This window comes from Fusarium musae, chromosome 5, assembly GCF_019915245.1.
Source record: "Fusarium musae strain F31 chromosome 5, whole genome shotgun sequence".
NCBI lineage: Eukaryota > Fungi > Ascomycota > Sordariomycetes > Hypocreales > Nectriaceae > Fusarium > Fusarium musae.
In genome coordinates, this window is record NC_058391.1 from 4,133,274 (window position 1) to 4,158,992 (window position 25,719).

General features: G+C 48.1%; 7 protein-coding genes and 4 non-coding genes across 11 annotated transcripts; 5 read left to right on the top strand and 6 right to left on the bottom strand.

The window, feature by feature from the left end:
• Positions 1 to 3,518: 3,518 nt before the first annotated feature.
• On the bottom strand, positions 3,519 to 3,600 carry J7337_007774. Its single transcript has one exon. It is a non-coding gene; the product is annotated as a tRNA-Gly (tRNA).
• A 233-nt stretch (positions 3,601 to 3,833) lies between these two features.
• J7337_007775 (uncharacterized protein) lies at positions 3,834 to 7,260 on the bottom strand (the record flags this gene model as incomplete). Its single annotated transcript, XM_044825405.1, has 9 exons — positions 3,834 to 4,390; positions 4,442 to 4,548; positions 4,600 to 5,628; positions 5,679 to 5,766; positions 5,816 to 5,900; positions 5,950 to 6,033; positions 6,084 to 6,344; positions 6,393 to 6,833; positions 7,006 to 7,260. 9 exons carry the CDS (start codon positions 7,258 to 7,260, stop codon positions 3,834 to 3,836), a joined length of 2,907 nt encoding a protein of 968 aa, XP_044681062.1.
• A 1,813-nt stretch (positions 7,261 to 9,073) lies between these two features.
• Positions 9,074 to 10,867, top strand: J7337_007776 (uncharacterized protein; the record flags this gene model as incomplete). Its single annotated transcript, XM_044825406.1, has 7 exons — positions 9,074 to 9,254; positions 9,303 to 9,434; positions 9,483 to 9,535; positions 9,596 to 9,669; positions 9,714 to 10,350; positions 10,401 to 10,588; positions 10,711 to 10,867. 7 exons carry the CDS (start codon positions 9,074 to 9,076, stop codon positions 10,865 to 10,867), a joined length of 1,422 nt encoding a protein of 473 aa, XP_044681063.1.
• Positions 10,868 to 12,427: 1,560 nt separating this feature from the next.
• J7337_007777 (uncharacterized protein) lies at positions 12,428 to 15,241 on the top strand (the record flags this gene model as incomplete). The annotated part of the gene is made up of 3 exons (XM_044825407.1): positions 12,428 to 12,695; positions 12,752 to 14,505; positions 14,555 to 15,241. 3 exons carry the CDS (start codon positions 12,428 to 12,430, stop codon positions 15,239 to 15,241), a joined length of 2,709 nt encoding a protein of 902 aa, XP_044681064.1.
• Positions 15,242 to 16,189: 948 nt separating this feature from the next.
• Positions 16,190 to 16,293, top strand: J7337_007778. The gene has a single exon. It is a non-coding gene; the product is annotated as a tRNA-Leu (tRNA).
• Positions 16,294 to 16,588: 295 nt separating this feature from the next.
• Positions 16,589 to 17,419, top strand: J7337_007779 (uncharacterized protein; the record flags this gene model as incomplete). Its single annotated transcript, XM_044825408.1, has 1 exon — positions 16,589 to 17,419. One exon carries the CDS (start codon positions 16,589 to 16,591, stop codon positions 17,417 to 17,419), a length of 831 nt encoding a protein of 276 aa, XP_044681065.1.
• Positions 17,420 to 19,015: 1,596 nt separating this feature from the next.
• On the bottom strand, positions 19,016 to 19,921 carry J7337_007780 (uncharacterized protein; the record flags this gene model as incomplete). The annotated part of the gene is made up of 1 exon (XM_044825409.1): positions 19,016 to 19,921. The coding sequence occupies one exon, from the start codon at positions 19,919 to 19,921 to the stop codon at positions 19,016 to 19,018; it is 906 nt and encodes a 301-aa protein (XP_044681066.1).
• A 748-nt stretch (positions 19,922 to 20,669) lies between these two features.
• Positions 20,670 to 20,778, bottom strand: J7337_007781. The gene has a single exon. It is a non-coding gene; the product is annotated as a tRNA-Met (tRNA).
• Positions 20,779 to 22,659: 1,881 nt separating this feature from the next.
• Positions 22,660 to 23,771, top strand: J7337_007782 (uncharacterized protein; the record flags this gene model as incomplete). Its single annotated transcript, XM_044825410.1, has 3 exons — positions 22,660 to 22,806; positions 22,854 to 23,539; positions 23,591 to 23,771. 3 exons carry the CDS (start codon positions 22,660 to 22,662, stop codon positions 23,769 to 23,771), a joined length of 1,014 nt encoding a protein of 337 aa, XP_044681067.1.
• Positions 23,772 to 24,412: 641 nt separating this feature from the next.
• On the bottom strand, positions 24,413 to 24,484 carry J7337_007783. Its single transcript has one exon. It is a non-coding gene; the product is annotated as a tRNA-Asp (tRNA).
• Positions 24,485 to 24,656: 172 nt separating this feature from the next.
• J7337_007784 (uncharacterized protein) lies at positions 24,657 to 25,079 on the bottom strand (the record flags this gene model as incomplete). Its single annotated transcript, XM_044825411.1, has 1 exon — positions 24,657 to 25,079. The coding sequence occupies one exon, from the start codon at positions 25,077 to 25,079 to the stop codon at positions 24,657 to 24,659; it is 423 nt and encodes a 140-aa protein (XP_044681068.1).
• Between the last annotated feature and the right edge of the window lie 640 nt (positions 25,080 to 25,719).

Genomic DNA, 25,719 nt, shown 5'->3' on the forward strand with positions numbered 1-25,719 from the left:
CACTAGCTTTGCTAGAATGCTGATGCATCACTTGATTACAGAAAGCAATACCGGAACCCCGGAAGAAAGTCAACTGAAAGGCAACAGATTGAAATATCTATATGCACTCTTAACAGATCTCAACGTAAGTCCTATAACTTGTTTACCTCTAAAAATATTAATCAAAAACACAAGGTATCTGACTGGGATGAGACTCTCATCGAAATTGTAAACGACGTTTTTTTTGAGCAACAGCTGCTGTCAGAAACGCAGGGTGGATATGTTGGCGTGTTTCCGCTCCATACCGCAACCGGGGACCTGGTGTGCTTGCTAAACGGAGCTAATCAACCGACAGTTCTTAGACGGGTTGACAACCACTATGTCCTTGTCGGAACGTGTTATGTCAGCGGGTTATCAAGCGCGAGGAACTTGTCGGAATACATAAGGGAGAAAGGCAAAACTGCGGAAACAGTAGAGCTCTGCTAGTTTACTGACTAGTTGTACTATCCTAATGATGCTGCGTAAGACTTTATTGTATTAAGTCGAGAGTCTGACAGTATACTTTATTTTAACTGTATTGTTCATTTCCTATATGGGAAGAACTCTAACTGGGAGGTACTTCTCCATTTACCATAAGGGAGTTGTCAACATCCTTTGAACCAGGTCAGAATATCAAGCTATATGCATCCACCTAGGGGAATCAGGAGTTGGCCTGAATCTTGTAGATCAGGTCACTTGAAAAGAGTTCCCTACCGATGCTCAGACAGTGGATCAGAAGGTGTCATTACCATTCCTTATGCCTCAGACGTGGTCGCATTCTTTATACTCTTCACTTAACCGGGGACAAGGACAAAGACAAAGTTGAGATCAGCTTTTTATATAAATATGAAGATAATAAATGCTGCTAGAGACGGCCTAGAAAGGGGGACAATAAGAAGAAGTGCTCAACAACCACTGCTAAGTATCCCCGCCCAACCTGGCGTCCTAGCCCACCAACAGCCAAAGGCTCCTGCAAGGGCTCGGAGGTTCCTATGGACTCACGCTTGAGTAAGTCCTGGAGTCTCGATATCCCGACGACTCCGAAGTTCATGGAAGATGTTGTAACAACTATCCTACGAGCCGCTTTTAAGGATATGCGGGTCAGCGGAACAGTCACGCTCGAATTCCACGGCAAATAAACCACCTTTACGTATGACGGCTTCACAATCGCGTACATCCATCCAGACGCTTCTGGACAGGGAAACACTGGTTAGCGTTGTCGTGAACGGGAAACCGACGGGTGTCATCTCAATGGCTTCAGGAGGCGGTGGTTCAGGGACATTGTGCCTCACCTTCGCCAAGGGGTCAGGGGCGGCCGAGGCTAACGTACTGTCACTGGGTGTCGACATCAAATTTGATCTTGTACCTGGTGGAGGGTGCTTCTTTAACGGTAAGGCTATATATACCTGTCAAGGTGACAAAATGACACTGAGGCCTGTAGGGTCTGAAGACGAATGGTGTACCCAGCTGGTGGCCTTTATTCATATAACACGGACTGATAGGCACATACTTAATTTATAGGTTACTAAGGGCAGAGGCAAGATACGTTTACTTACGCGACATTTGAGTTGACGCGAATTAGTCTTCATATATCGCTTATCTCAAGTCACGCAAGAAAGCGGGGTTGCAGATTGGCCCAAGCCCGATGCAGAGGTCTCACACGTCATGTCTTACATGTTTCACGAATTCCCTGTTTTGAGATATGCCAGAAACTTAACATAGACTTAAGGTTGCTTGCTCCTCTCTCTCTTTTCTCGAGAACAACAATTACACATCAATTAAACAAGTCATACTAAAGCAAATTATTCCTGCTATAGGCTATTCCTTTCCCTTAGAACTTTCCACGTCGTTCAGCTTCTTCTCAGCCGCTTTGGCCTCATCTCTCTTATGCTTCTTCTCTTTAATCTTTCTCGCAAGAGCATATGCTGGTTCCGAGGCAACATAGCACGGGAAAAGACACGGGTCACTAATCGCAGCCTCTCTTTCCCCCGTTGCGTCGTTCATTCTGGGGTCTTTGCTAGTAAAGGGCAAGGGATGCGGTCGAAAAGACATAGTTAAGACTTTCGCAGGACAGTGGTCTGGAGATGTCAGCGAGATCTTATCAACCTTGATAGAAGACAGAAACATTTCTTAGACTAACCTGGCTTCCTTGTAGAACGACTTGCTGGCTATAGTATGGCTGAAAATGAACAGATTTAGCAATAAGACTTTTATTCAAGATGCCGTAGAGTAGCTAAAAACGACAGTCAGATCAAGCCTTATATATATTATGCATTCGTGGCTTGTACGTCATTCTGCATGCTGACGATTATCAGTGGTGGCTGTTTATCGGGCCAGTAAAATCAAATTGGCCCCCAAATTCCATTATCTAACCCAACTAGAATATCAGTGCTAGGAGAGGAAATAAAACTCGGGACCTTGAACCTAACTGATAAAAAGACTTAGGTAACTTAATATAAATTTAAGATAAATTTAAGATAAGTCTAGGATACCTTTTATAGAGTTTATTTTGTTACCCTAAACTTAGGTCTCGTGTCTTCTTGCTCCCAGAGGCAGGGCTTGCTGTACTCAAATGTCCAAGACGAGACTGCGATCTTGTAGCCACGTGTCTCGCTATTAATCGTCATAGCGGCCTTCAAATATTCTACCTGCATGAGAAAAGGTGACCAAGGACAAAGTGCAAGCCTCTCATTCTGCCAGAAGCATATGGGAGGAAGGAAACAGAAAGAGATACCAGCTCTCTTCAGTCATAGTAAGATCTTAGATACAACCAGTTCAAGCTAGGTTTATGGCTTGCTGAAGCAGTTCTTCAATATGGCTGGAGAAAATTGCTAGGTGATTGACAGGGTATAAGGGAATTGGAATGCTAAGTTCTATCCCGTTGAGTCTGATAAGATGCCATTCTTACAAATTGCCAGATTCACTTGAGGATTCACGAAGCCAAAAAAGTTCATTTAATGTATTGGCCACGCCAGTCAAGCATTTCAGCGCGGCCTGTATACCTTTGTGGTTAATAGCAGGGTTGATCCCAGCTTGTCATTGGGAAAGGATAGTCTCCAGGCCGGGAGCCTCTTGAGTTCCTAACCTAACAAGAGACTCTTTATAATAATATGTAATATGTTGGCATCTCTATTTAGGGGGCAGTAGCGCAGGATTTATAGTGGCACTAAGAGTTCAATATATCCGTGACATACTGCTTGAAGACAGGGCGTAAACAAACTTCAGGTACAACATACTAAAGAGAGCACTAAAGGCCACGGGCAGGTTGAAAAAGCAGTAATAAATAACACTGACTGTATGTCCGATAGTTCTTACGCTATTGCTTATCCAGGAGGGAAGGGTTGTGGGTAAGAAGGAATGCTAAAATAGAAGCTACCAGCCACAACACAACCAGCACATAGCACAAGCAACCATCGCCAATAATATATACCAGAAATCAACAACAAAGGCAAAAGGCAACACTGGCAAAAGTGTTGACACGTCTCAGACGTGGTTATCAATGCGTAATCAGGGAATCGAACCCTGGGCTCCCCGACGTTACTCGAATGGCAACGGAGAATTTTACCACTAAACCAATTACGCTTCTTATTGATGCATCATCACCACGCTAGTGCAACTCAAGCATTCGAGAGCGCGCGGTATTCGAAACTTGGCAGTGTTTCAGGCATCGATACCTCTGACTCGAGTAATTCAGCATGGCACAGAGTCTGCATTACCAAGTCGACATGTTTGACGACAAATCTATTAAGCTAACTAGTTCGTATATCTAAAGTCGTTACCATAACCCATCCATCCAACCATTCATATATACTCCATTAAGTCAAGCCGAGGAAAAGCGGCAGAGCAAATGCGCAGGAGACCTGCACAGCCAAAGGGACAATGGCATATGTACCAGCAGAGAACTTTCCAGGAGCAATAGTCCAACCCCAAGGCGCACCAAATGCCATATACATCATACCAGCTGCAAGAACAATGCAGATAAGGAAAGTCCATTTGAATCGGTGCATCATCTTGTTCAATCCGATGTAGATACCTGTAGGACCCAGCTCCTTGGATGTCGACGCCCACTCAATGTTGACCGAGAAGGCGTGGCAGAGAAGAGCCTTTGCACAGTTGATACTGATACCACCAAAGAAGAGGAGAAGAAATGGAAGCCACTTGCAGGCTTCGAGGATGGCGACCCAGAAGGACTTTTCTTTGAGACGGTGACGGGTCATGCTTGTGGCGATGGAGGCGACGCCGTTGAAGACGACGAGGAGGGAGACCCAGATACCCCATGATGGTGTGTAGAATTGGTCCAGGTCTTGGAAGAAGAGGCCGACAAGGACGTAGTTGACCAGAGTGAGGAGCATACCAGCAGCGATAGCGTAGTCTATGAAATCATCAGAAGGATACCAAAGTGAGGTGAAGGTTGAGGACTTACAAGTGAAGATGTAGGCCAGAATGGAGACCTTGCTGGTGACTGGCATGTTACTCCAGAGGAAGCGGAGGAAGAGTCGAGTAACGGGACCCTTGTATGGCCACTTGTAGCTGCGAAAGAGTTAGTAAAGATCCGGGACAAGTTGGAACTGTCAGACTTACAAAGGATGGAAGACAAGCTCGTTGCATCCATAAGCATACTTCTCCCATCTGTTCAACTCATCATAAACCGTCAACGACACACCTTCCTGAAAGCCACCATTATGATACGTCGCCAATCGACATACCATACCAGCCATCTGCACTCTCAAACTGATATCAAAGTCCTCGGAGACATGCGAGTCAGACCACCACTTAGTGACCTTGTCGGACGGGTCAACAAAGGCAACACTCTGAATAGCCTTCCATCTCAAGAACGCATTGTGGCCAACAAATGGCGCGACATCTCCAGTGCCGACACCATACTTGATAGCTGTGTAGACAATGTCGGTGAAGTAGGTGATACCGTTCTCAAAGATGTTATGTGCAACTTGCATAACGCCTGAACCGTGCTGGAGGATAGCTACTTCAGGAGATTCGTACATCTCGAGAGCGCCGTAGAGAAGACAATCGATGGGGACACGAGTATCGCAGTCAATGAGAAGAATGATCTCACCCATTCGGATATTCCCCTCCGCCCACGTCTTCCCCTCATCAGCATCAACCATGTTCTGCAACGCCTGGTCATACAACCGATCATCATCCTCCGCACTCAAATCCTCATACGAGCACCCTCTACTCTCACACTCCAACTCCGTAAGCCTCAACATCTCATCCTCGACCCTATTCGAGAAAGCAAGGCAATAATTCATGTTACTAGCCTTCTTAAACTTGCCCTTGCGCACGAAACCAAGTTCGTTGGCGCGGCCTTGGGGACTGACTTCTGATTCGTCTTGATTGTCGACTTCAGGGTCGACGGGGGGTGAGCGCTTGAACCAAGAGAAGAAGGACTTGGACTTGGGGGATTTCTTGTTGGGCAGGCGGGCGCAGTAGCCGATGCCTTTTTCGCGGTAGTATTGCTTGCGGGCGGCGGCGAGCTCGGGTTGGATGCATTGCATGCCGTCGTCGTTGATGTAGACTGAGGCGGTGCCGCCTTGGTTTTCGTAATGTTGGATTGCTGCCATCACGGAGACCATGGTAGGGACGATGACACTGGGGAGTGAGTCAGAGTGAGATTACCAGTTGAGGAAGATTGAACTTACCCTCGGAGACCCTCCTTGTAGACAGGCATCTGAACGGTGATGTGAGGAAGTTGGTAGTCCCTGTAGCGCTTAGGGTTGGGCTTGATGGCTGTTGCAAAGGTCAGACTTGATGTATGTCGCGTGAGTGAAAGACTTACCAGAGTGGAATTTCGAGTTCCTCAAGCAGATTCCAGCGGGCAGAAGTAGTTGGAAGACACTACTGACGACCACGATGAAGAAGAACTAAGATGGTTAGCAAAACACTAGTTTCAGATTGAAGCGGCGATCTTACCAATGATAAAACGCACAGAGGCGGAATGACAGCAACCAGGGCAAAGCGCGTAAAATCGCCATCCCAAGACCATTGCCGAATTAACTACTCAATGTCAGTCCGTATTCATCACTTAGCCTATTGTTTCAACTCACCCTTGAAACACCCACGCTCTGCGTGAGAATGACCAGCAAGATGACAATACCAATTCGGAACGAGTGAACAAGAAGAGTCGGACGCTTGAGCTCCTGGCCCTCGACGTCTTCATCTCCTTCACCGCCCTCCTCAACCTTGATGGCGGCTTGGTAAACCTCATTTCTCTCATCAATGGCACCGCGGACGGGAGTTGGCATACCATTGACGGATTGATCTTCTGTTTGGGCGTGAAGACCACGAGGCATGTTGGGGCCAACGATCTGCGACAGATGTTAGAGAATTCACTGTTGAAGGAGAGGTATACTTACGAATCCGAGCATCTGCTTCTCAACATTGTGAGCCACTGTAAGAACAGTCCTCGCTTCGTGAGCCCAGATGAGGACACATCGTTCTTGAACAACAATGCATGAACTTGTCAAGTGCACAAGTGTCTCATGAACATCTGCAAGACTGGGAATGATGGGGATGCGAGCGCCAGTGTCTTCATTCACAAGACTCGCCTGGTCAGGCTTGATGCTGTCAAGCACCGAGTTGGTGACCTCAGAGGCCATCGACACGATAGCACTCTCATTGAGGCGATTGACAGCAGCGGCCAAGTCTGGGCTGGGGTCATCTGGGTTGTAGATGTATGTGCCATCAGGCTTCTTGAGGGCAATACATGTTGACGACCAGCCGCTTGTGATGGCAGTAGCAGCAGGTTCATCGAACCATCCTAGAAGCGTTGCGCGACGGGCGATATACCTCGCGACCTTATTGTGTTAGTATTGTGACGACAATGATGCATTGCAGGCTGCGGGTAGCACGATGTTTACCGTGCCACGACATGAATGAATCGGGATAAGTAGGATCGGTATGCAAGGGATGAAAAATGATGCCAACAATATGAAACAAATCCACTCAAATGGACAGCAAAAAACTTACAACAGGTAGATCCGAAGCCGCGGCGTCGGGAATCTGCATTGCAGCAGGCGTACCCGAATATGAGCTATGAGCGGATCTCGACGGGGGACTCTTCCTCGTGAAATACTCCGTCGTCTTGACGGCGCCATGATCACCAGCCTCAAGCCTCTTGAGCGTAGCAGCATCAGTAGTAGGACTCGGCGGTTGGAGAACACCAGTCTCTATGAAGCGAGAGGCAGACTTTTCCGAAGCTATTGGCGACTTTTCGGAAGTCATGGTTCACGTGGGAGTTGTCTCTCTCTCTCTCTCTCACGGAACAGAGGGGGAAAATAACGAGAGTGAAGGGGGAAAAGCGAAGGTGAAGATCTTCTCTGCTTCTACAGGGGAAGAGGGTGGGGAGGGGAGTGGTAGAAGAAGAAGGGATGTTTGTTTGTCCAAGGTGAGGAGGAGGCAGAGGCAGAGAGAATTAGCCGTGGGAAAACTAAGTTATGAATACTTCCTACACACGGCTTATCCGGCGACCTAGATGAAACCTCTGCTGTAAGTCTCGAGTCTCGAATCTCCTGTAAGCGTCAGACAATAATCTGACCCGATCAAGAACTGCTACTGCAACTTCAAACACAATATTGGTTTTTTTTTGTTTTTTTCAGCTGGCCCATTATCCTCGTATCTTTCGTAGCACGTTTGTTGGGACCATGCATTTCCTGATTGCCAGCACGTAACACAAAACCCTCATGCACCTTGTCCGTTGCTGCAGAATCTAAATCCCAGCCCCCCTTCGCCCCCCTCGCCCGGGTCCGAGAAGACTCCGTTTGAATCACCTCTAGCGAGCTGATGCCAAGTCATCCACGACCGAGCAACAGGATACAGTACCCGCTACCGTGATTAGAAAGCAGAAGTGAAAGCAAACTCTATGTTACAGAGTGAAGCTGACGACGGGGCCTGTGATTATGACAAGCCCGTGGCCACGATATCAGAGGCCAGGGGAACAGGGAGAGTGGATAATATCCAGATGCTTTTACGAGCAAGGTCGCAGAAGCGTCCTGTATCAGTGCGGCGTCTAATTAAACTAGGCTGCGATTTTTTCTCCGGCGCCACCCAAGACAAGACAAGTCAAAAGTTAAGTCTAATATTAGAAAATAAGGTTAGGCATCCTGATATCGCCAAGCCGAGCCTCCAATGGGAAGCAGTGATCAACTCTTGGAGATTGTAACGTGTAAGCAAAGGCACGTTTCAGGGCCAAGATAGCAACAGAGGGTGCTCATGTTTAGGGAATAGCGTTATCCGCGGGCCGTAACCCGTTAGCGAAGGGGGAGGGCGGTTAATCTCGAAGGATGAGGGAAAAATCTTGATAACGTCCCGTCCCCTGTAAATCTTAACAGGGGTGCCAGGGTTTTAACGTTTGGCTTCCATGGATGTTGTTCTAGGGGCAGACGATCTAGCTTCCGCTTTGATGTCTAGCGGCATGTTGTAGGGGTAGCATCGCATGGGTGAAAAACCTGCCTTCACAAACGGACCACTTAGACCGTTGCGGAAGGTTCTTGTTAGTTTGACCGCTGAGGCTTGCGGCCCGCAGAGCCTTATTAACAAGTCTACGTACGAATCATGGTTGTAAGACACGAAATGTGGCGTTTTGGCATGACACAATGTTATCTCCTAGCGCTCGGAGAGATATCAACGTGCTAGGCTAGTGCTCAAAGACGTGAGAACCTTTGGCGATGCCGTTATGTCTCAACAGATTTAGAATTTGTTGCTCATGATTGCCACGCTGTACGTGCATTTCAGCGCGGCTGGTATCAGGACGAGATGCATAATCAATAATCACCCCAGGAGATATGAGCTTACTCTCTCGTTCCAGACCCAGATGTAACGATCCCTGCATCGCCTTCGTCTTGGTACTCGTATTGTATTGTAGTCAACAGAGTCTCTGTCTCAGCTCTATCAGAGTCGGGATAATGACAAAGAGAAAATAAAAGTTTCATGAGGCTCATTTAACTGAACAATTGAATCACCTCCTCGTACATACTTCCCTGGTCTTTTTTTTTCCCTTTTCAAACATTGGCATACTCCACTTTTTTGACACGCTGTAATGGAAGGCTCGAGGACTGCTACGACCGCTGAGGACTCTTCGTCTCAGCGGGTTAATCCGTTTGCGACGCCTGGAGCTGAGTCTACTGAGAATCCATTTGCGACGCCCATTGCTGCGACGCCTATTGCGGAATCTGTTGCTTCGCGACGGTTGACGCAGAGAAATGCATCTTCTTATGAGAGTGAGTACATTTCACATTTGTTGTTGTATCGGGATTAACGCCTTTTAGTTACTGGTCCGCGTCGGCGCTTCAAGAGTAGTCGTCTTCAGGGCGAGTTTGAGAAGCCTTGGTTAGAGGACAAGAAGAAGCAGTGGAATTGGGACAGCACCATTTTCTACACATGCATTTTCATCGGTCTTGGTGAGTTTGTTCATCATAACAGACCTTCAATTATTAACTTGTTTTCAGGAATTGGTGGTTATCTCTGCTGGAAGGAGACCACCGGCGTCCCCAATCATGAAGTAAGTCTCCATTCACTGAGACGATTCACCTAGTGAGGCGATCACCACTAACAAATGCAGTACTGTCTCGTCATGGACGATACCTTCCAGAACCTCAACAACTGGAATCATGAAGTTCAAATGAACGGTTTCGGGTATGTTCCCTCACTACTACTTAATCGCCTACTAACCTTTTTAGAAACGGCGCCTTTGACTGGACAACAGACGATGAGGCAAACTCATACGTCGACGCTCAAGGCCTTCACATCGTCCCTACAATGACGCTCGAAAGCACAGACATAACCCGCGACCAGCTCCTCAACGGCTTCACCGTCAACATGACCACCAACAGCAAAACCTGGGGAAAATGCACCGCCAAAGACATCAAAAAGTCCAACGACCGCTGGCCCTGCGCAGCACGCAGCAACGCCACCCTCGGTCAAATCATCAACCCCGTGCGCTCTGCTCGTCTCAACACCAAGGGTAAGAAGACGATCAAGTACGGTCGCGTTGAGGTCACAGCGCGTATGCCAAAGGGTGATTGGATGTGGCCTGCCATCTGGATGATGCCGCAGGATGATGTCTACGGTGAGTGGCCCAAGTCAGGTGAGATTGACATTGCGGAGAGTAGAGGCAATGACGCGAGGAAGTATCCCATGGGGAATAATCTTGTTTCGTCGGCGCTGCATTGGGGCACTGCTACGGAGAATGATCGGTGGAGGAGAGCGTATGGTGAATGGGGAGGTAAGAGGGTCATTTACTCCGAGGACTTTCACGTCTACGGTCTTGAGTGGAGTGAGAAGTATCTCTTTACCTGGCTCGATGGTCGATTGAGAGTAAGTCACTTCGCAAATTTCAGTGAATTGACGATACTGACGCTTCACAGCAAGTGCAATTCTTTGACTTCACCAAGAACAAGAACCTCTGGACCTACGGCGAATTCGCCGGCGAGTCCATCAACGGCTCCATCCCCGTTGATCCATGGAGCAGCACCGGTCGCAAAAACACTCCCTTCGACGAGTCCTTCTACCTCATCCTCAACGTCGCAGTCGGCGGTACCAACGGCTGGTTCCCGTAAGTCTTACTCTCTCCCCAATTTTTCCCTACACCGAGAACCACTTTTTGATCTCGCTCACGATCTCTCGTTTACGTGCGGGGCAAGACAATGTCTCGGCTAACCAATCCACTTTTCCCAGAGATGCAATCGGTGATAAGCCCTGGGCTGATAGCAGCGAGACCCCTATGCGTGACTTTTGGAAGGCGAATGATACATGGCTTCCGACCTGGGGACCCGTCAAGGATCGCGGTATGGTTGTCAAGTCGGTTAGGATGTGGCAGGAGGGAGCATGCTGAGTGGTTGCATCGCCGACACGTGTTGTCATAATCTACGGAATAATGTCTATAGTTGCTATCTTTTTTCATGCTTTGTGTTCGACCTATAATCTTACATCGAACGGGGGGGATCATTTGAGTCTAAATTCGCACTCTAGATGTATCGCGAAAATTCGTTATCTATCACTTGTATTTTATTTCAAACGTGGCTCTCTCGATCTCGGGGTCAGCATCGGATAGAGTTCCAGATACGCTCGTGCAGACCGTGCTTACATGGCCCCTGAAAATGCTGACTGCGTGCATTAGGGGAGCGGATGAATTAGCCCAATGGCATAATATGCGATAAACTGAGAAATCTCACTTTGATAAGCCACGCGGTAATGGACGCCCGGGTCATCAAGCCACTGATGTGAAGTGTATATGTGAACGGGCATATAGTTCATAGAGCGAAGCAAATATTGATTCACAAGGCGAAAATCTCCGGTTTAGCGTCGGCTTTAGGTAGGGCACTGTCGCAGGCGCTAGCAATCACTAAAATCAGAAACAACCACTACAAGGACATCACACGAAATATTGGATCATATCCGCCAAGCGAAATGGCTACGCGCTGGGAAAAGTCTGATAACGCTGCAGCTAAGAAAATGCAGCGTCTTTGCCCCTTGTCTCTGCAGCAGAACTTTTGATTGCGTTCTCGTGTTTACACTCTTGGAACGCTGTAGCCAAGAGGCCCTAGAGTCAATGGGGGGGTTACATTATTAGTCCTCGGCTAGTGGACAGCGTAGCATCGGCACGTCCACTTCGAGCATCTCGGAGGGTCGCCAAGATAAAGAACGAGGTGCACAGCAGGGGTTCGATGCACTCTTGTTGACCGCAAGCCACACCAGATCGGGGAGATTAGACTAAAGCAAACGTATGGAGCAGACAGACAGACACACGCAACTCTCCACTGTCAGCCGCTTTTCGATCTGTTGGCCCTGACCCTGTCGATCAAAAGGGCCAGAGTCAGACTTTGTGGATGCGCTGGCCAGCAAGGCAGCCTCCTCCATTATCATGTCTGATTCACCATTTCTGCCAAGGTTATCTCGGCTTCTTGCCAAGTCTGGCTCGGCAATCTAGACCCCGTGGGTGCAGACTGGCCTGATTGTATCCAATATTCCTAATCACAAGGCCGTCCTCGACGCGCCCGTAGACGTGCATATGCAACTTTTTTTCAGCTCTGTTGCAGCACCCACCGTTACTTCACATCTTTTTGCATGTGGTTTCTCGTCTTAGCAGTCAGCATCTTATTACTCTTGGAAAGCAAAAGCGAGAGGGAAATGGTCTGACAGTAAGCTAATGAACACGAGATACCCTTACGGGGTAAGGGAAAGGAATAAGGGATGTGGGCAGGTGATATACCTGAGAATATTTCCGCTGTCGCCCAGCGGCCGGTCTGAAGGTGATATAACGTCAAGGTGCCGCAATCTCACTTGTGCATTGTTCTATGTCTCCGCATGGTAATTAATCCTTGGAAAAAACCACATTCGTTCTTGTTTATTTACAGTCTCTCGTTATACGCCGCTTCGCTGCCTTGTTTCCACCATGTCACTCTTGCGTTTTGCTGCACTCGGTGCAGCGTTCCTTCACTTGCCCTCCTCCGCGAGTGTCATCGTCCGCAGGGATCTGACACCGCCTGAAACCCCCAGAGACGGCTGGGAGTACCTAGGATGCTATGTCGACAGCGTCTCGAAGCGTGCGCTCGATGGGCCTGTGCACTATGACACTGAGGGTCTGACCGCTGAGACGTGCGTGGCCCATTGCGTAGGCCTTGGCTACGCTTTCGCTGGCATGGAGTATGCTCAGGAGTGCTGTAAGTGAAGTCCTCCGATAAGTGAATTGTCTGTGAATGGTGATTGACTGTTTTAGTCTGCGGTAGCAAGAGGCCTACTACCAAAGCTCCCGAGGCCGATTGCAGCATGGCCTGCACTGGCGATGCCGATCAGCCTTGTGGAGCTGGTGATAGACTCACTGTCTTTGGCAAGTCCTCTGCCGGAGGTACCGCTGTGCCCTCCGGTGAACCATCAGAGACTGCTTCTGTCACTGGTACTGCAACCGCTACTACCGGCCCCGTCGCCACTGATCTCCCAGACGACTGGTCCTACGCCGGTTGCTACATTGACCCTCCCGGCCGTGCCCTTTCCCCATTCGGCACTTCCTCTTCCCAGACACCTCAGAAGTGCATCGCCACCTGCATTGAGAACGGCTTCAAGATCGCTGGTCTTGAGTACGCTGAGGAGTGTTACTGCGGTAACGCCCTCAACAATGCTGCGTCCAAGACTAAGGAATCTGACTGCAACATGGCCTGCAAGGGCGATGACAGCCAGATGTGCGGTGCCGGTAATCGTCTATCCCTCTACTCCAGCGGTGACTTTGAAGTGTACCCCATTCCCGTCGCTCAAGAAGATGACCTCCCAGGAGACTGGGAGTACAAGGGCTGTGTCTTTGACAACAACAACCCCTATGTGCTCGAGTGGCTGTACGAAGACTCGGGCAGCTACGCCACCAGCAACATGACCGTCCCAACGTGCCTCAAGCGCTGTCAGAAGTTCGGCTACTCCGCTGGTGGCGTTGAATACGGTCGCCAGTGCGTCTGCGGCGATCTCAAGGCAGTTGAGGCTAAAGGCGATATCTGGAAGGATGATAGCTTCTGCAGCATGGCCTGTCCCGGCAATCGCAACTACACGTGCGGCGCGGGCAATCACATCAGCTACTACGAGTGGACGGGCACGTCGCTCAACACGTTCCACTACGCTTCTGGGCCTGCAGCGGGTAGGTATGATCACTTCTCCACCTCCCCCATCATCCCGCTCATCAGCTCCGTTGGCATCAACGACAAGGTTGTCTTTGTGGAGAAGCATGGTACGTCTATGGATAATACTGAGGGCTCCTTTGAGTTTGACTACTCTACCAACAAGTACCGTGAGCTTGCTCTCAAGACTGATGTCTTCTGCTCTGCTTCCTTTACTCTTCCTGATAAGGCTGGTCGTATTATCAACATTGGTGGATGGTCTGCTGAGTCCGTCTACGGTATTCGCTTCTTCACTCCTGATTCACCCCAAGGAGTCGACAATGGCACCAACGTCTGGGAAGAGGACTACACGCAGCTGCGTCTCTTTGATCCCCGTTGGTACCCCACTGCCATTGTTCTCTCCAACGGTTCCATTCTTGCTATGGGTGGAGAGTCTGGTTCTGATGCTCCCATCGTTCCCTCCGCCGAGGTTCTACCTCACCCTGCTGGTGTAACCAAGTCGACTTACCTTGACTACCTTGAGCGTGCTGAGAACATTGGCCGAACCAACTCATACCCTCACATGGCCATTCTGCCTTCTGGTGGTATCTTCTTCACCCAGTTCAATGAGTCTCGTATCCTTTCTCAGGTCGACTTCCAGTCTATCAAGAAGTTGCCTGATATGCCTGGTCAGGTTGACAACCCCTTGACTGGTCGTAACTATCCTCTTCAGGGTACTATGATGGTTCTACCCCAGAAGGCTCCTTATACCGATCCTGTCGAGGTTCTTATCTGCGGTGGTACTACTCATGAGCCTGGCAATGAGGCTCTCGACAACTGTGTCCTGATGGCTCCTGATACCCCTGATGCTGACTGGGTCATTGAGCGTATGGTAAGCATTCTCTATCCCTCGTCTCTGCCAATCATACTAACTGTCACAGCCCTCCAAGCGTGTCATGCCCAACATGGTCGCTCTCCCTGACGGCCGCTACCTCATCCTCGGTGGCGCCCAAGTCGGTCGTGGTGGTTTCGGTCTTGCTGACAACTCCAACCTCAACGCTGTCATGTACAACCCCGAGGAGCCTCTCGGTCAGCGCATGACAGTCCTTGCCAACACCACCATCGCCCGCATGTACCATTCTGAAGCTGTACTGCTCAGCAATGGAAAGATTCTTGTCTCTGGTTCTGACCCTCAGGATGAGGGCAAGCACCCTCAGGAGAAGCGTATCGAGTACTTCTGGCCTGATTATCTCCTCTCTGGTGCTGCTCAGCCCAACTTCACTCTCACCGACCGTGATTGGGTCTACGGTGAGAGCTACACTTTCACTCTCACCTCTGATCTTGAGGAGGGCGCTACCAACATGCGTGTCTCTCTCATGGCCTCTGTTGGTGCTACTCATGGTGTCAGCATGGGTCAGCGCACCCTGTTCCCTGAGTTCTCCTGCAGTGGCAAGACCTGCACCGTGACAGCTCCCCCTGATGCCTTCATCAGCCCTCCTTCTTGGTACCAGATGTTTGTGCTCGATGGGCCTACTCCCTCACACGCCATCTGGGTCCGAATTGGTGGTGATCCTGGAGAGCTTGGTAACTGGCCCAAGCTTCCTGGCTTCACTCCTCCTGGTGTTTAGGTCGCTGCTGTATCTGCCATGTAATCAGAAGCACTTGCTTCTATGAGAGTATGATCAATCATGGAACATACGATGATAATCATCACATCAAGCGCGCGATTTCTTTGCATTATTTCTTAATTATTCTTCTCATCTTGGGTCGATATGCCTATGACTTTAGCTACTATGGCTGCATTATGCACGCGTATAACAGCGTTGCACAGGAATGTTTCATTATGTATTATACATATTTTATCTGATTCTCATATTGCATGTTGACGCGTGTTGATCAATAAATGTGTTCAGAGTGAGCGAAATGATTCACATTCTCAGCAAGACGCCAGAGTGAAATTGACCTGCAATAAACGCGTGGAAATATGACTCTGGCGACTTGCCGACTGTCGCCAGCGACAGATGCAACCGTAAAGGAGGCAAGTAGTGACTGTCTCATTAGATGGCGTGGTCGCGCGCGATTCGCGTTAGTGCTCAGACGCGAAAATAGCGCGAATATCGCGTGCACGATTCCCTGTCGCTTACTGTAGGGTAATTCTGGTCGACATTCGACTATAATCAATATTGTAACAGCATTTCAACGATAGACAGTGCAGAGTGAGTGTGTTTATTATAATCCTTAAAATTTCTTATAGTTTAGTATATTTAAGTTATAATATTAGTAGCTATAAGTAGGCATATTCTGAGCGCTTGCTTGGGAAGGGTTATCAAGCAAAGTCGAGATTTCATTCATGCTCTAGTAATAATAATAAGAATATAAAATAATATTTTAATATTATAGCTTAAAAAAAAGACTGATTATATAAATCCCATAGGTTTATTTAATTTAAGTCATGCTAAGCATTTGAAACATTTCAAGTCATTAAAGACAAGTAATGCTCAATGTTAGCAGTTACCTGGCTACATTAGTGTAGCACTATGTACCCATGTTGGAAGTCGAGTACTATCCAATCACAAGGCAAGATGGCCGAGCGGTCTAAGGCGCTGTGTTCAGGTTTCATTCAAACCAGTGACGATTCGCAGTCTCGAAAGGGGCCTGGGTTCGAATCCCAGTCTTGTCAATATTCTTTTTTGTTCTTCTTGTAGAGAAAGTCTATAATCTATCAATCCGTTTTAACACCATGGACCGATTTGACCTTCTCTACTGTATTATCGTTGAGTACAGAGCCGAATTTGTAGCTGTTTGCAAGTAACCCGTTTAATTCACTTAGCAGGAACGTACCCGATTTTCTGCTGTTGGTTGTAATCCTCTATGATCATAAACTCCACTCCTCACTCACTCTGCCTCTTTTGACAACCGCCATCTTTAATCGCATAAATCACTTCTGACCTGCGCAAGCTTTGTAAGCAAAAGCAATGTCAAAACGACTGCAAGAAATGCTTAGGCGGGATAAACTAATCGCCATGTACGGCGACTCTCCACCGCCACAAAGAACAGCAGCGCCATATCCAGAAGGCGAAGTGATATACAAGTGCACCGAGCGCTATATCGTCCGGCATGGCAATACCGTGACAAAGTACGCAATTCACCCTGACGGTATGGGCGTCAACGAAAAGCCAAATGAAGCGCTGGTGTTACAGTTCATTAAGGAAAATACCACCATTCCTGTCCCCGAGGTCATCAGCAGCGACTGGGATCGCATCGAACTGGAGTATATCGAGGGCCAGACATTAAAAGAGGCCTGGCCATCCCTCGAACCGCATGATCGCACTGCAATTTTAGGTCAGCTGAAAGACTACCTGGGACAACTGCGTGCTCTCAAGGGGTTTTACATCGGTCGCTTCGACGGACAAGGCGCGGTCGTTCCCAGCATGATGACTCGGTCCGGTGGCCCATTCACAAATCTTGAATCGTTTCAGGAGTGGCTTGTTCGGCCTCCGAAACGAATCGAGGAGCAGTCATTACACTGGGCTCAGATGACGAAGCAGCTTGGTGAAGATTATCCCATCGTCTTCACACATGGCGATATCTCGTCGAGAAACATTATGATACGCGACGGTCGGATAGTCGCTATTCTGGATTGGGAGTGGGCAGGGTGGTACCCTGTGTACTGGGATTATGTGTTTGCATTGCGTGGTCTGGATAATGTTGATTGGAAAACACTGGGGAGTCACGTTCCGTCTCTGTTTGACGAGCGGTATGATCTGGAGTACATACTAGTCTGCTTTATAGTCTCACTCTCCTAGATAAAGCGCTCTAACTAGAATGACATCCCGTACAAGTGATCCCGTCTCCAACATGCAATTCCTCACTTACAAAGAAACACTCAGAACATCTAACGGTGTATCCAACAAACCGGGTCTAGTTCTCTTTATCCCCAGCTAGGCAACATTAGTATCCAGCAGTTTGTCCATAAGATCCCCCTCAACGCAGTCATACCACTCTTGTGTCTGGTATCCATGAGAAACAAGTGCTTGAAGCCCCTCGAGGAGAAAATGCTGACAATTCCAGTCAGCATCTCGACCCGTCAACGGAGTGGCCGCCATGACGTTGACTGGATCAAGTTCGTGACCTTTCCGAACCTTGACAGCCCCAGCGTTGACGTGGGTGATGTACGTCGCACTGTCGGCCCAGATAACCTTCTTATGGATTCTGTCGACCCTCCAAGGCTTCAGCTCATCGTCACGCTGAGCATGGACGGTCTCGTGGAAGTTCTTGTTCTCGGGCGACGTGAAGTACATGAGAACGTGCCGCTTGTACCAAGCGTCGACTGGGTTTCCTTTGAATATGTATATAGTCATACAAATGGTTGAGTTGCCCATTGTTGAAGGGGGGTTGTATACAGACAACTACCAATCCAGTCTATGGATCGTGAATAGAGACTCAAACAAGGTAGACAACAATAACAGGAAAAGAGAGGAATTTGGATGATACAACTCTCCAATATGCATCCAAACTGAATGGGTAACCGCTTCTTATTACCGCCATACTCATGGCGTTCAACATGCTGAGGCTGGTCCATCGGCGGCTACATGAAGTGTGTACTCAAACATATAAAATTAGCACATACAAAATATTAAGTCGAGAATCAACGCCATTATCGCAGAGCTTGCCATTTTAGCGACTAGTGCTTAGATACTAGAATGCTTCTAAAACATGTGTTAGTTGTCTTTCCAATGATATCTCCAGCTTCTGTGAAGGCTGCAATGCCATCGACCCCATGGCCGCCGCAACCGCCAAGGCACCTCAATCAATGCCTTTCTGACCGTGCGGCCCGCGTTTCAGCAACCTTTTACACTTCTAGGACAGAGAGTCAGCTGATGTAACCGCTCGATGGAACATGGAACATCCTGGCCAGGCAGCAAGTAGGGGGGGTAGAACCAACAACCAACAAGAAAACTTGTAGCAAATGATCAGCAAGCCACCGACCAACAATCACAATCAGCACTCAATATCACATGCGACTGAAAACGGCGACAACAACATGCGCGTGGTCTTCAAAACTCCTACTGCCTCATAGTATTGCAATTCAAAGGATTCGAGCTTGGGTTTACTTCCGATACAAGCTAAGACGTTGGGAATAGTCCCATCCGATTTCGCTGCACATCTGAGTCCAAGGACAAAGTCAGAAAGTCTTGTAACCTTTGTGATAGCAACTTTGCTCTTCAAATATTAAAATTCACCAGCCGGTAGTATTTGAAGTTCATCAGCGATGTCCCTGCGTGATCACCAAAGAGCGATGAGCGAAGAAGAGAAAGAGGACGGGAGCTTAATCGCTAATGCTTTGCCTGTAATGCTCTACACCCTTCCACTTCTGCGCATCGAGGAACACCTTAATCGCTTCATCTGGACTTGATCAGCATATTGTCCTCACAAGATTCTTTGTACGACTTACTCGTTTCACGCAGATGTTCAACGTCCCTAGGCGAGCGATAAACATGCTTAACAAAATCCTTCAGTCCCTCAAAAGTATCAGCCTCAAAACTGAGCAGTCCCTCAAAGTAGACTGTCACAAGATACTCCTCAAATGAAAGGCCAGCGAGGGAGAAGTATTCCTTTGTAAGCTCGCTGTCGTCATGCGCATCTCCTCCCTCGTCCACAGCATTATCCCCATCCGCTTGCCCTCCATTGATTTCGTCGTCATCGTTGAAGCATGCGTACACGTCAACCTGCGATAGCAAAACGCAATGACCACCCGATGGGCTCAGATACAGGTATGCAAAAGCACAGTGTTGCTGGTCGAAATGAAAACGGCATAGATAGCCTCCTTGGTCATCGTCAATGGCGGCTGGACATTTGATGAGCTTTGAGAGCCGGAAGTACCAGGCCGAAGTGCTCGGAATACGGTGGTGCAGTCTGTTGCTTCGGACAAATGCCTCGAATCCTGTGGGGAGCACAAGACCCAAATCGCTGACTTGCTTGACGAGAGCATCGACGTCAGCTTTTGGCGCTACAGGCCGATCGCCTTCAACTCCGGTATGTGGCAGCATCTCCTCCGCCATTTCCTTATCCAGGGGCTCAAGCCACTCGAATGAGCCATTGAGCTTCATCCAAGTTACTAGATCAGGCGGGGAGCATCGAATATACGGTCCACCTTCACGATCCAGTGAAAGATCCTCATAATCCCTCCTGGGAATTTCCTCGCGCTCTGAGACATTATCATGGTCCAAGGGCGGGATGTAGGAAGGATACGAGGGGCAAAGGCGGCGGGTGCTATGGCTGCTTTGCGGGGGAAACAATGCTACCATTTTCCAGGCGTTGCGAGTCCATTCTTTATACGGTTTGAATGCGATTTCTGCTGCGCTGAATAGTGCTTTGTTGAAAGTCTGGAGGACGGAGAGTAGGTCGAATGGATTGAGATATCTGAGGATTGCGACGGTGACTTCCGGTGGGAGGGTCTGGAATGAAGGCATTGTACTCCGTAGCGAGCAACTGTAACTAGATGGGAGTCAGGATGAACGTTGATGACTTGGAAACGCGGCAAAGGTGTTGATTGCTTTTAAAACGCGGGCTTATACAATTGAGGTTTAGTATTATGTGGCGTCGTGAACGCGGAATTGAGAGGACGCAAGAATTCCGCAAAGCGACCTTTAGTTACCGGTACCTTAGCAGTTCATAACATATTCCTGGCTGATGAGTGTTAGCGTCACTGTCGCATTGATGTATCCCTGTCAAATCCATGCCATGGCTGGCTTGTCCTGGCATTCTCTTCCTCACCCCAGTTTCTCCTTTTTCACGAGTGAACAAGGCCATTGCTGCCTGCGTCAGCAGCAACTTAGGTCAGGCAGGTGGATTGTCTACAAGATACAGTTACGCGTTGAGGTTTAAGCGTAACACATAAGGGATTGGTAGTCCTGTCAATATGCGACAGAACAAACAGAGCTGATAACAAAACTAGAATGGGATAAGCGTCTGACAATCAGCGAATGAGATAAAAAAGTCATTTGCGTATTGATCAAAAATGAATCAAGTCTTAGCAAAGACAAAAGAAAGAGTTGTCGGTGGAGAGGCTCGAACTCTCGACCTTTGGATTACTCTAATCTGTGATTAAATCATCAGCTTTGTGCTATGAGACCAACGCTCTAACCAACTGAGCCACACCGACAAGGTTCTTGATGTCTCAGCCGCACGAAATTGAGCTTATGATCGCCGGCATACGATGCGACTGATTGAGCGGCAGGAAGACGACAGCAATTTGGCTTCAGTACATATGATATCTATCCAGCGAGGAGTGCGATGCGATGAGTTTAAGTTATCACATTTGTCTGTCGGCGTTGGGGGGCTGCTACTGGCCAATTCCTGCAGGAACGCGTGACAAATCCAATTCCAATAGCATGGTCGCAGCTACTTTCGATGTAATACTCTGGGAAATGATTCTTGATCAGAATGAGGCGTGTATTAATTAATCAGACTGGGATATCGGAAAGTCCAGTCAGGTTTCTACATGCAGTGGTGGAAATCTTAACCTCGTTTGGGATATTTTTTGTCTTGATATACGGTCGCCGGTAATGGAGAACCCTTCTTACATTATCAAAAAGGAATATATGGAATGGCAGGCCCTATATGATTGAACTATTATTACTCTGGCATATGTTACTCAGGACTGTAAATAAAAGCCAAAGGTCAGGTCACGAGCCAGAAATTGATGTAATAGTATAGGGTATAAGATATGGATTCTGAAGATGATTGTGGATGACGCGCGGTCATGATCGGAACAGATGAACCCGGAGACGCGAATGATATCGGATGCAGGTAATACGATTGCCGATTGCTAAGCCACCCTCTCTATCTTGCATACTTTTCGTCCTCCATGATCTCTCGGGCTATGCGTTCCTGGCGATCGGAAGATCGTGTGCCTGGCAGAGTGCTACCTGTTCGATAAGCTCAAGATACCATTAGCACATGCATTTGAGTATTTCCATTATCCGGACAACAAGACAAAAGAAGCCTCGCAACCCCGCCCAGTGAGATACTAAAAAGTCGAGACCTCATTCAGAAACCCCCAATTTCCCGTACCAAACACCGTTCACTGTTTCGGCAATCAAAACAGGATAGCGTTTATATCGGAGCATCACTTCTGTTTCGACAGTAGCTATAATTACAACAAACACCATTCACACCTAACTGAAATCGTACCGATTGCCGTGATTCTTATCTTTAACTATAATCATAACCATAATGTTTCCCCTGGGCCCCTGGGCTTAGCGTGTCATCGTGCCCTGAATGGTACGCCACTAAAAAGTTCGGTAAGCGAGGCCGTTTGAGGTTGCGCCCCTTGCAACGGGACCTGCTACTTTTATGGTTGGAGGGGAGAGTCTAGACGCGAGTCTTTTTTTTTAATTAGCGCTGGGAGGTTTGTTCTTATCCGGGCGATAAGAGAAGGGATGTTTCATCTTGGCGGGTTCATCATGACTTGAAGCTATGACATGGGATGACTAGAGTCAATTTGATGAGTTGTTATATGCGTGTCTTGATCTCTGCTATTCATCAATTGGCTTTCATCATCACCAGACCATGATGATATCGTCAGTAAGGTATATATTGTCCCCATCATCCCTCTTGGTGTGTTTCCCAAGGCTTCCTCCCATTCTTGGCATCCGAGACCGGGAGAGTCTCACCCTCCTCGTCGCGACAAGACCTGCGGCGTGAATCACGCTATTCCCCACCTCCACACGTCAAGGTTTAAGGTTACCTTAAGCATACCTCACGAAACAACACTAACACGCCGATGCTATTTTCGACCATTAGAGCCTGTTTACTATACCTCACCCTGATCTTCTATTAAAACAATGCATCCGCGCAACCTGCTGATTTTTACTCATCATCGTTCGATTATTCTGTTCTTTGTTTCCTAGACTGTTTAATTCTTTCTCTTCTTTGAGGCTGGCCTCTATTTTGTTAAGTGGATAATATTATTTGTTTCAGTCACTACTTACAGCCGAGCTTTACTCTTTTTTTTTTTTTCTGTTAGTCAAGGATAATCATCATGGCTGGTTCCATTTCTTTGAGGGCTCTTCTCTTGAGTGCTTTTGCCTCGGAGGCTATTGCGAGTTGTGCTTATGGTACGCTTTTGCAGCCGAGAGCTGAGGGCGGCAAGGTTGAGGTTAACACCTTCGGTTACACTGGCAAGATCGTAAGTCTTTGAGATCAAAATATTGGTGACAATGCTGACAATGATAGGGCCCTACCAATTGGAATGCTCTCGACCCTCAGGCCAACGCCCTTTGCTCTACCGGCGTGAACCAATCTCCCATCGACATGGTCGCAGGCGCCAACGCCATGGTCCCCGCCAGCCAGCTCAGTCTCGAAATCCCCGATATGCTCGAGGGTGCCGAATTCGAGAACCTCGGCACAACCGTCGAAGTCGTCGCTGGAAAGGGCACAATGTCTTTCCAGAACAACAGCTTCACTCTACAGCAGTTCCACTTCCACTTGCCTAGTGAACATCTCGATGCTGGAAAGAGTATGGCTATGGAGATGCACATGGTCTGGGAGAGCGCTGATGCCAAGATCGCTGTCGTTGGTGTCTTTATTGATGTTGACGATGGTACTGGTGGAAGCCCTGCTGGTAACGCTACTGCTCCTGCTCCTCCTACTGCGACACCTGCTGCTCGCAAGCGTGATGGTTTCACAAAGGTCGTTCGCAAGAGTGAGACCGAGAAGAAGGATAAGCGACAACTTCCGGGTGTTGGAGGTTCTTTCTTCCATGTCAATGCTCCCACTACCGCTGCTACTACTGCCTCCAACCTTCTCGAGACTGTCTTTGGCTCGGTTGGTGAGATCTCTGAGCCTGGAACTCTTACCAAGACCAAGGGTCTCAACATGGCTGAGCTGGTCAGCACTCTTGCTGCAGGATCTTTCCAGACGTGAGTCTTAACACTGCTACTTCCATCTGTGCCACGCTAACAACGATATAGATATGAGGGTTCTCTCACAACTCCCCCCTGCAGCGAGGGTGTTCGATGGCTCGTTTCTGACCAGAAGCTCTCTATCAAGACATCCACCTTCCACAGCGTTCAGTCCGTTATTGGCTTCAACTCTCGATTCCCCCAGGGTGCTCTTGGTGAGCCCAACGCCCTTGCAGGAATGGCAGCCTAGATCTGGCAATGATGATAAGAGGAGGAAGCTTGGTTGTGTAATAATATTGTCCCAGTATACGAGTCTGAGTCGCGCAGGTATACTGGCAGGTTCACAGTTAGGAACAAAGAATAGAATCGGTGATCATAACGTGGCTGTTGCTCTGTGAACATGTGGTGAGATGGCAAGTACTTGGCGCCGATTGCGACAGCTCTTTCGCCTCATCAGACATTCAATTTTAATGATAAGACGCACTGGGATAAAGTTACATTCTTTGGCTAGATCTACAGACATGAAAACAGTCGAGCTGTAAAATGTAAGAAGGACTATAAGGCAGCAGTTAAAAGATCCCGGAGCACACGCAACCAGATTATCGCTAGTTATCTTAAATATCACAAGGATCAAATTGAAGAAGGACAGCACAGGAAGTATTATAAACGTGGTCAGCCTGAAGAACCCCCTAAAAGGTTAGAGCTCTTCAGTTAAGAAACACAAGCTCGAGTATTAGTAAGAGCAATTCCAAATTTGCCAGGCACTAGGCCGATGGCGGCAGCGGCGTTCCTATGGCCTTGCAAAAACAAATCACAACTATTGACATGATGCGAATTACTTAATTGACGAAAAGGAGAAAAAGAAAACCTGCGTATCGCAGGTGGCTGGATCTCTCCCGCCGGGAATTGAACCCGGGTCTCAAGCGTGACAAGCTTGCATACTGACCACTATACTACGGAAGACGAACAGGCTCAAGCCTGCTGTAGTGAGGGAATTGCGATTGGGTCTCCGTATTTTTGGATTATATAGGTAATGCACCTCACACTCAATTCAACCATATCGATTGACACTCTCCTAGAGAGTGGATGACTGGTCTTCTGGCAATGCGAATCAACGAGTGTATTAAGCAAAGGACTAGTCTGATCCCTTGATCTTAATTGGGAAATTGCGCAGCGTCGCGTTAACAAAGTCATCCGGCCCGCGACAGAAGATCAGCTTGGGTTCCTTCTGCGATGTATCCCCCTTCTTTGTTTCGACGATGTAATCAACGCAGATAGTAACGACTGACTCGAATAGCTCGGTGAACTCAATGTTACCACGAGAACACCATCCGAAAATTATTCCGCTCCACTCCCTCTCTCTGAGCTGCGACTCAAGTTCGCCAAGGTTGGCGCCCTGCTCGTCGAGGTCAAAGCCGATGTTGGTGAAGCGGGATGATGTCGAGGCAGGGACTTTGCTCTCGGACCATTGTTCTGCAAGACTTTCGCTTGCGCCGTATCCGTGGAGATAACGAGCAAGGGAAATAGTGAGAATGAGAATGGGTGTTGAGGTCGCCATAAGGAGTAATTTTAAGAGGTTTGTTATAATCTCTTGAGATTGCGATGGGAGTTTGAATGATGGTAGTCTGAATGAAGATGCGGTTGCTGCTATTGTTTGACCTGAACGAAGGATTCTGCAGACTTATATACAGAGCGATTTGGCCATTTCTTGAGTATCATATTATACCGTAAGCTGACAGTTACAAAGATGCAAAGCTGTGACGAGATCCCGAGGTCTTTTCGAGACGCCGACTTGCCAGCTAAGCAAATCAATGAGATGTAAGAGACAAGAGAAGGAGGTAAGCTGATTATTCAGAAGAACATACTTAGTAATTCTCATTATTGATGTAATCTTCTTCTATTGCAGGTTTTCCAGTGTAGTCTATTATTACTGGGCTTCTCTGTCTTTAAAAGGGCTAGCTTATTTTCCTAATTAAAAAGAGAAACCACTTAAGCTATCAAGTCTTGATGCTATTTATGTAGAATGCAGGTTGGGGATTTAAACGGACTTAGCAATGCGGCTCCGGCGTTAGATCCGGCCGTTGAAGAATAATATGGGGTACTCAGCCAGGTCTGACAGGCGCTCAGTTGACCGGAACCTGTATTTCGGGAGGCTATAAATAAGAATCGGATGCCCGGAACCTGTTGTATTAGCACAG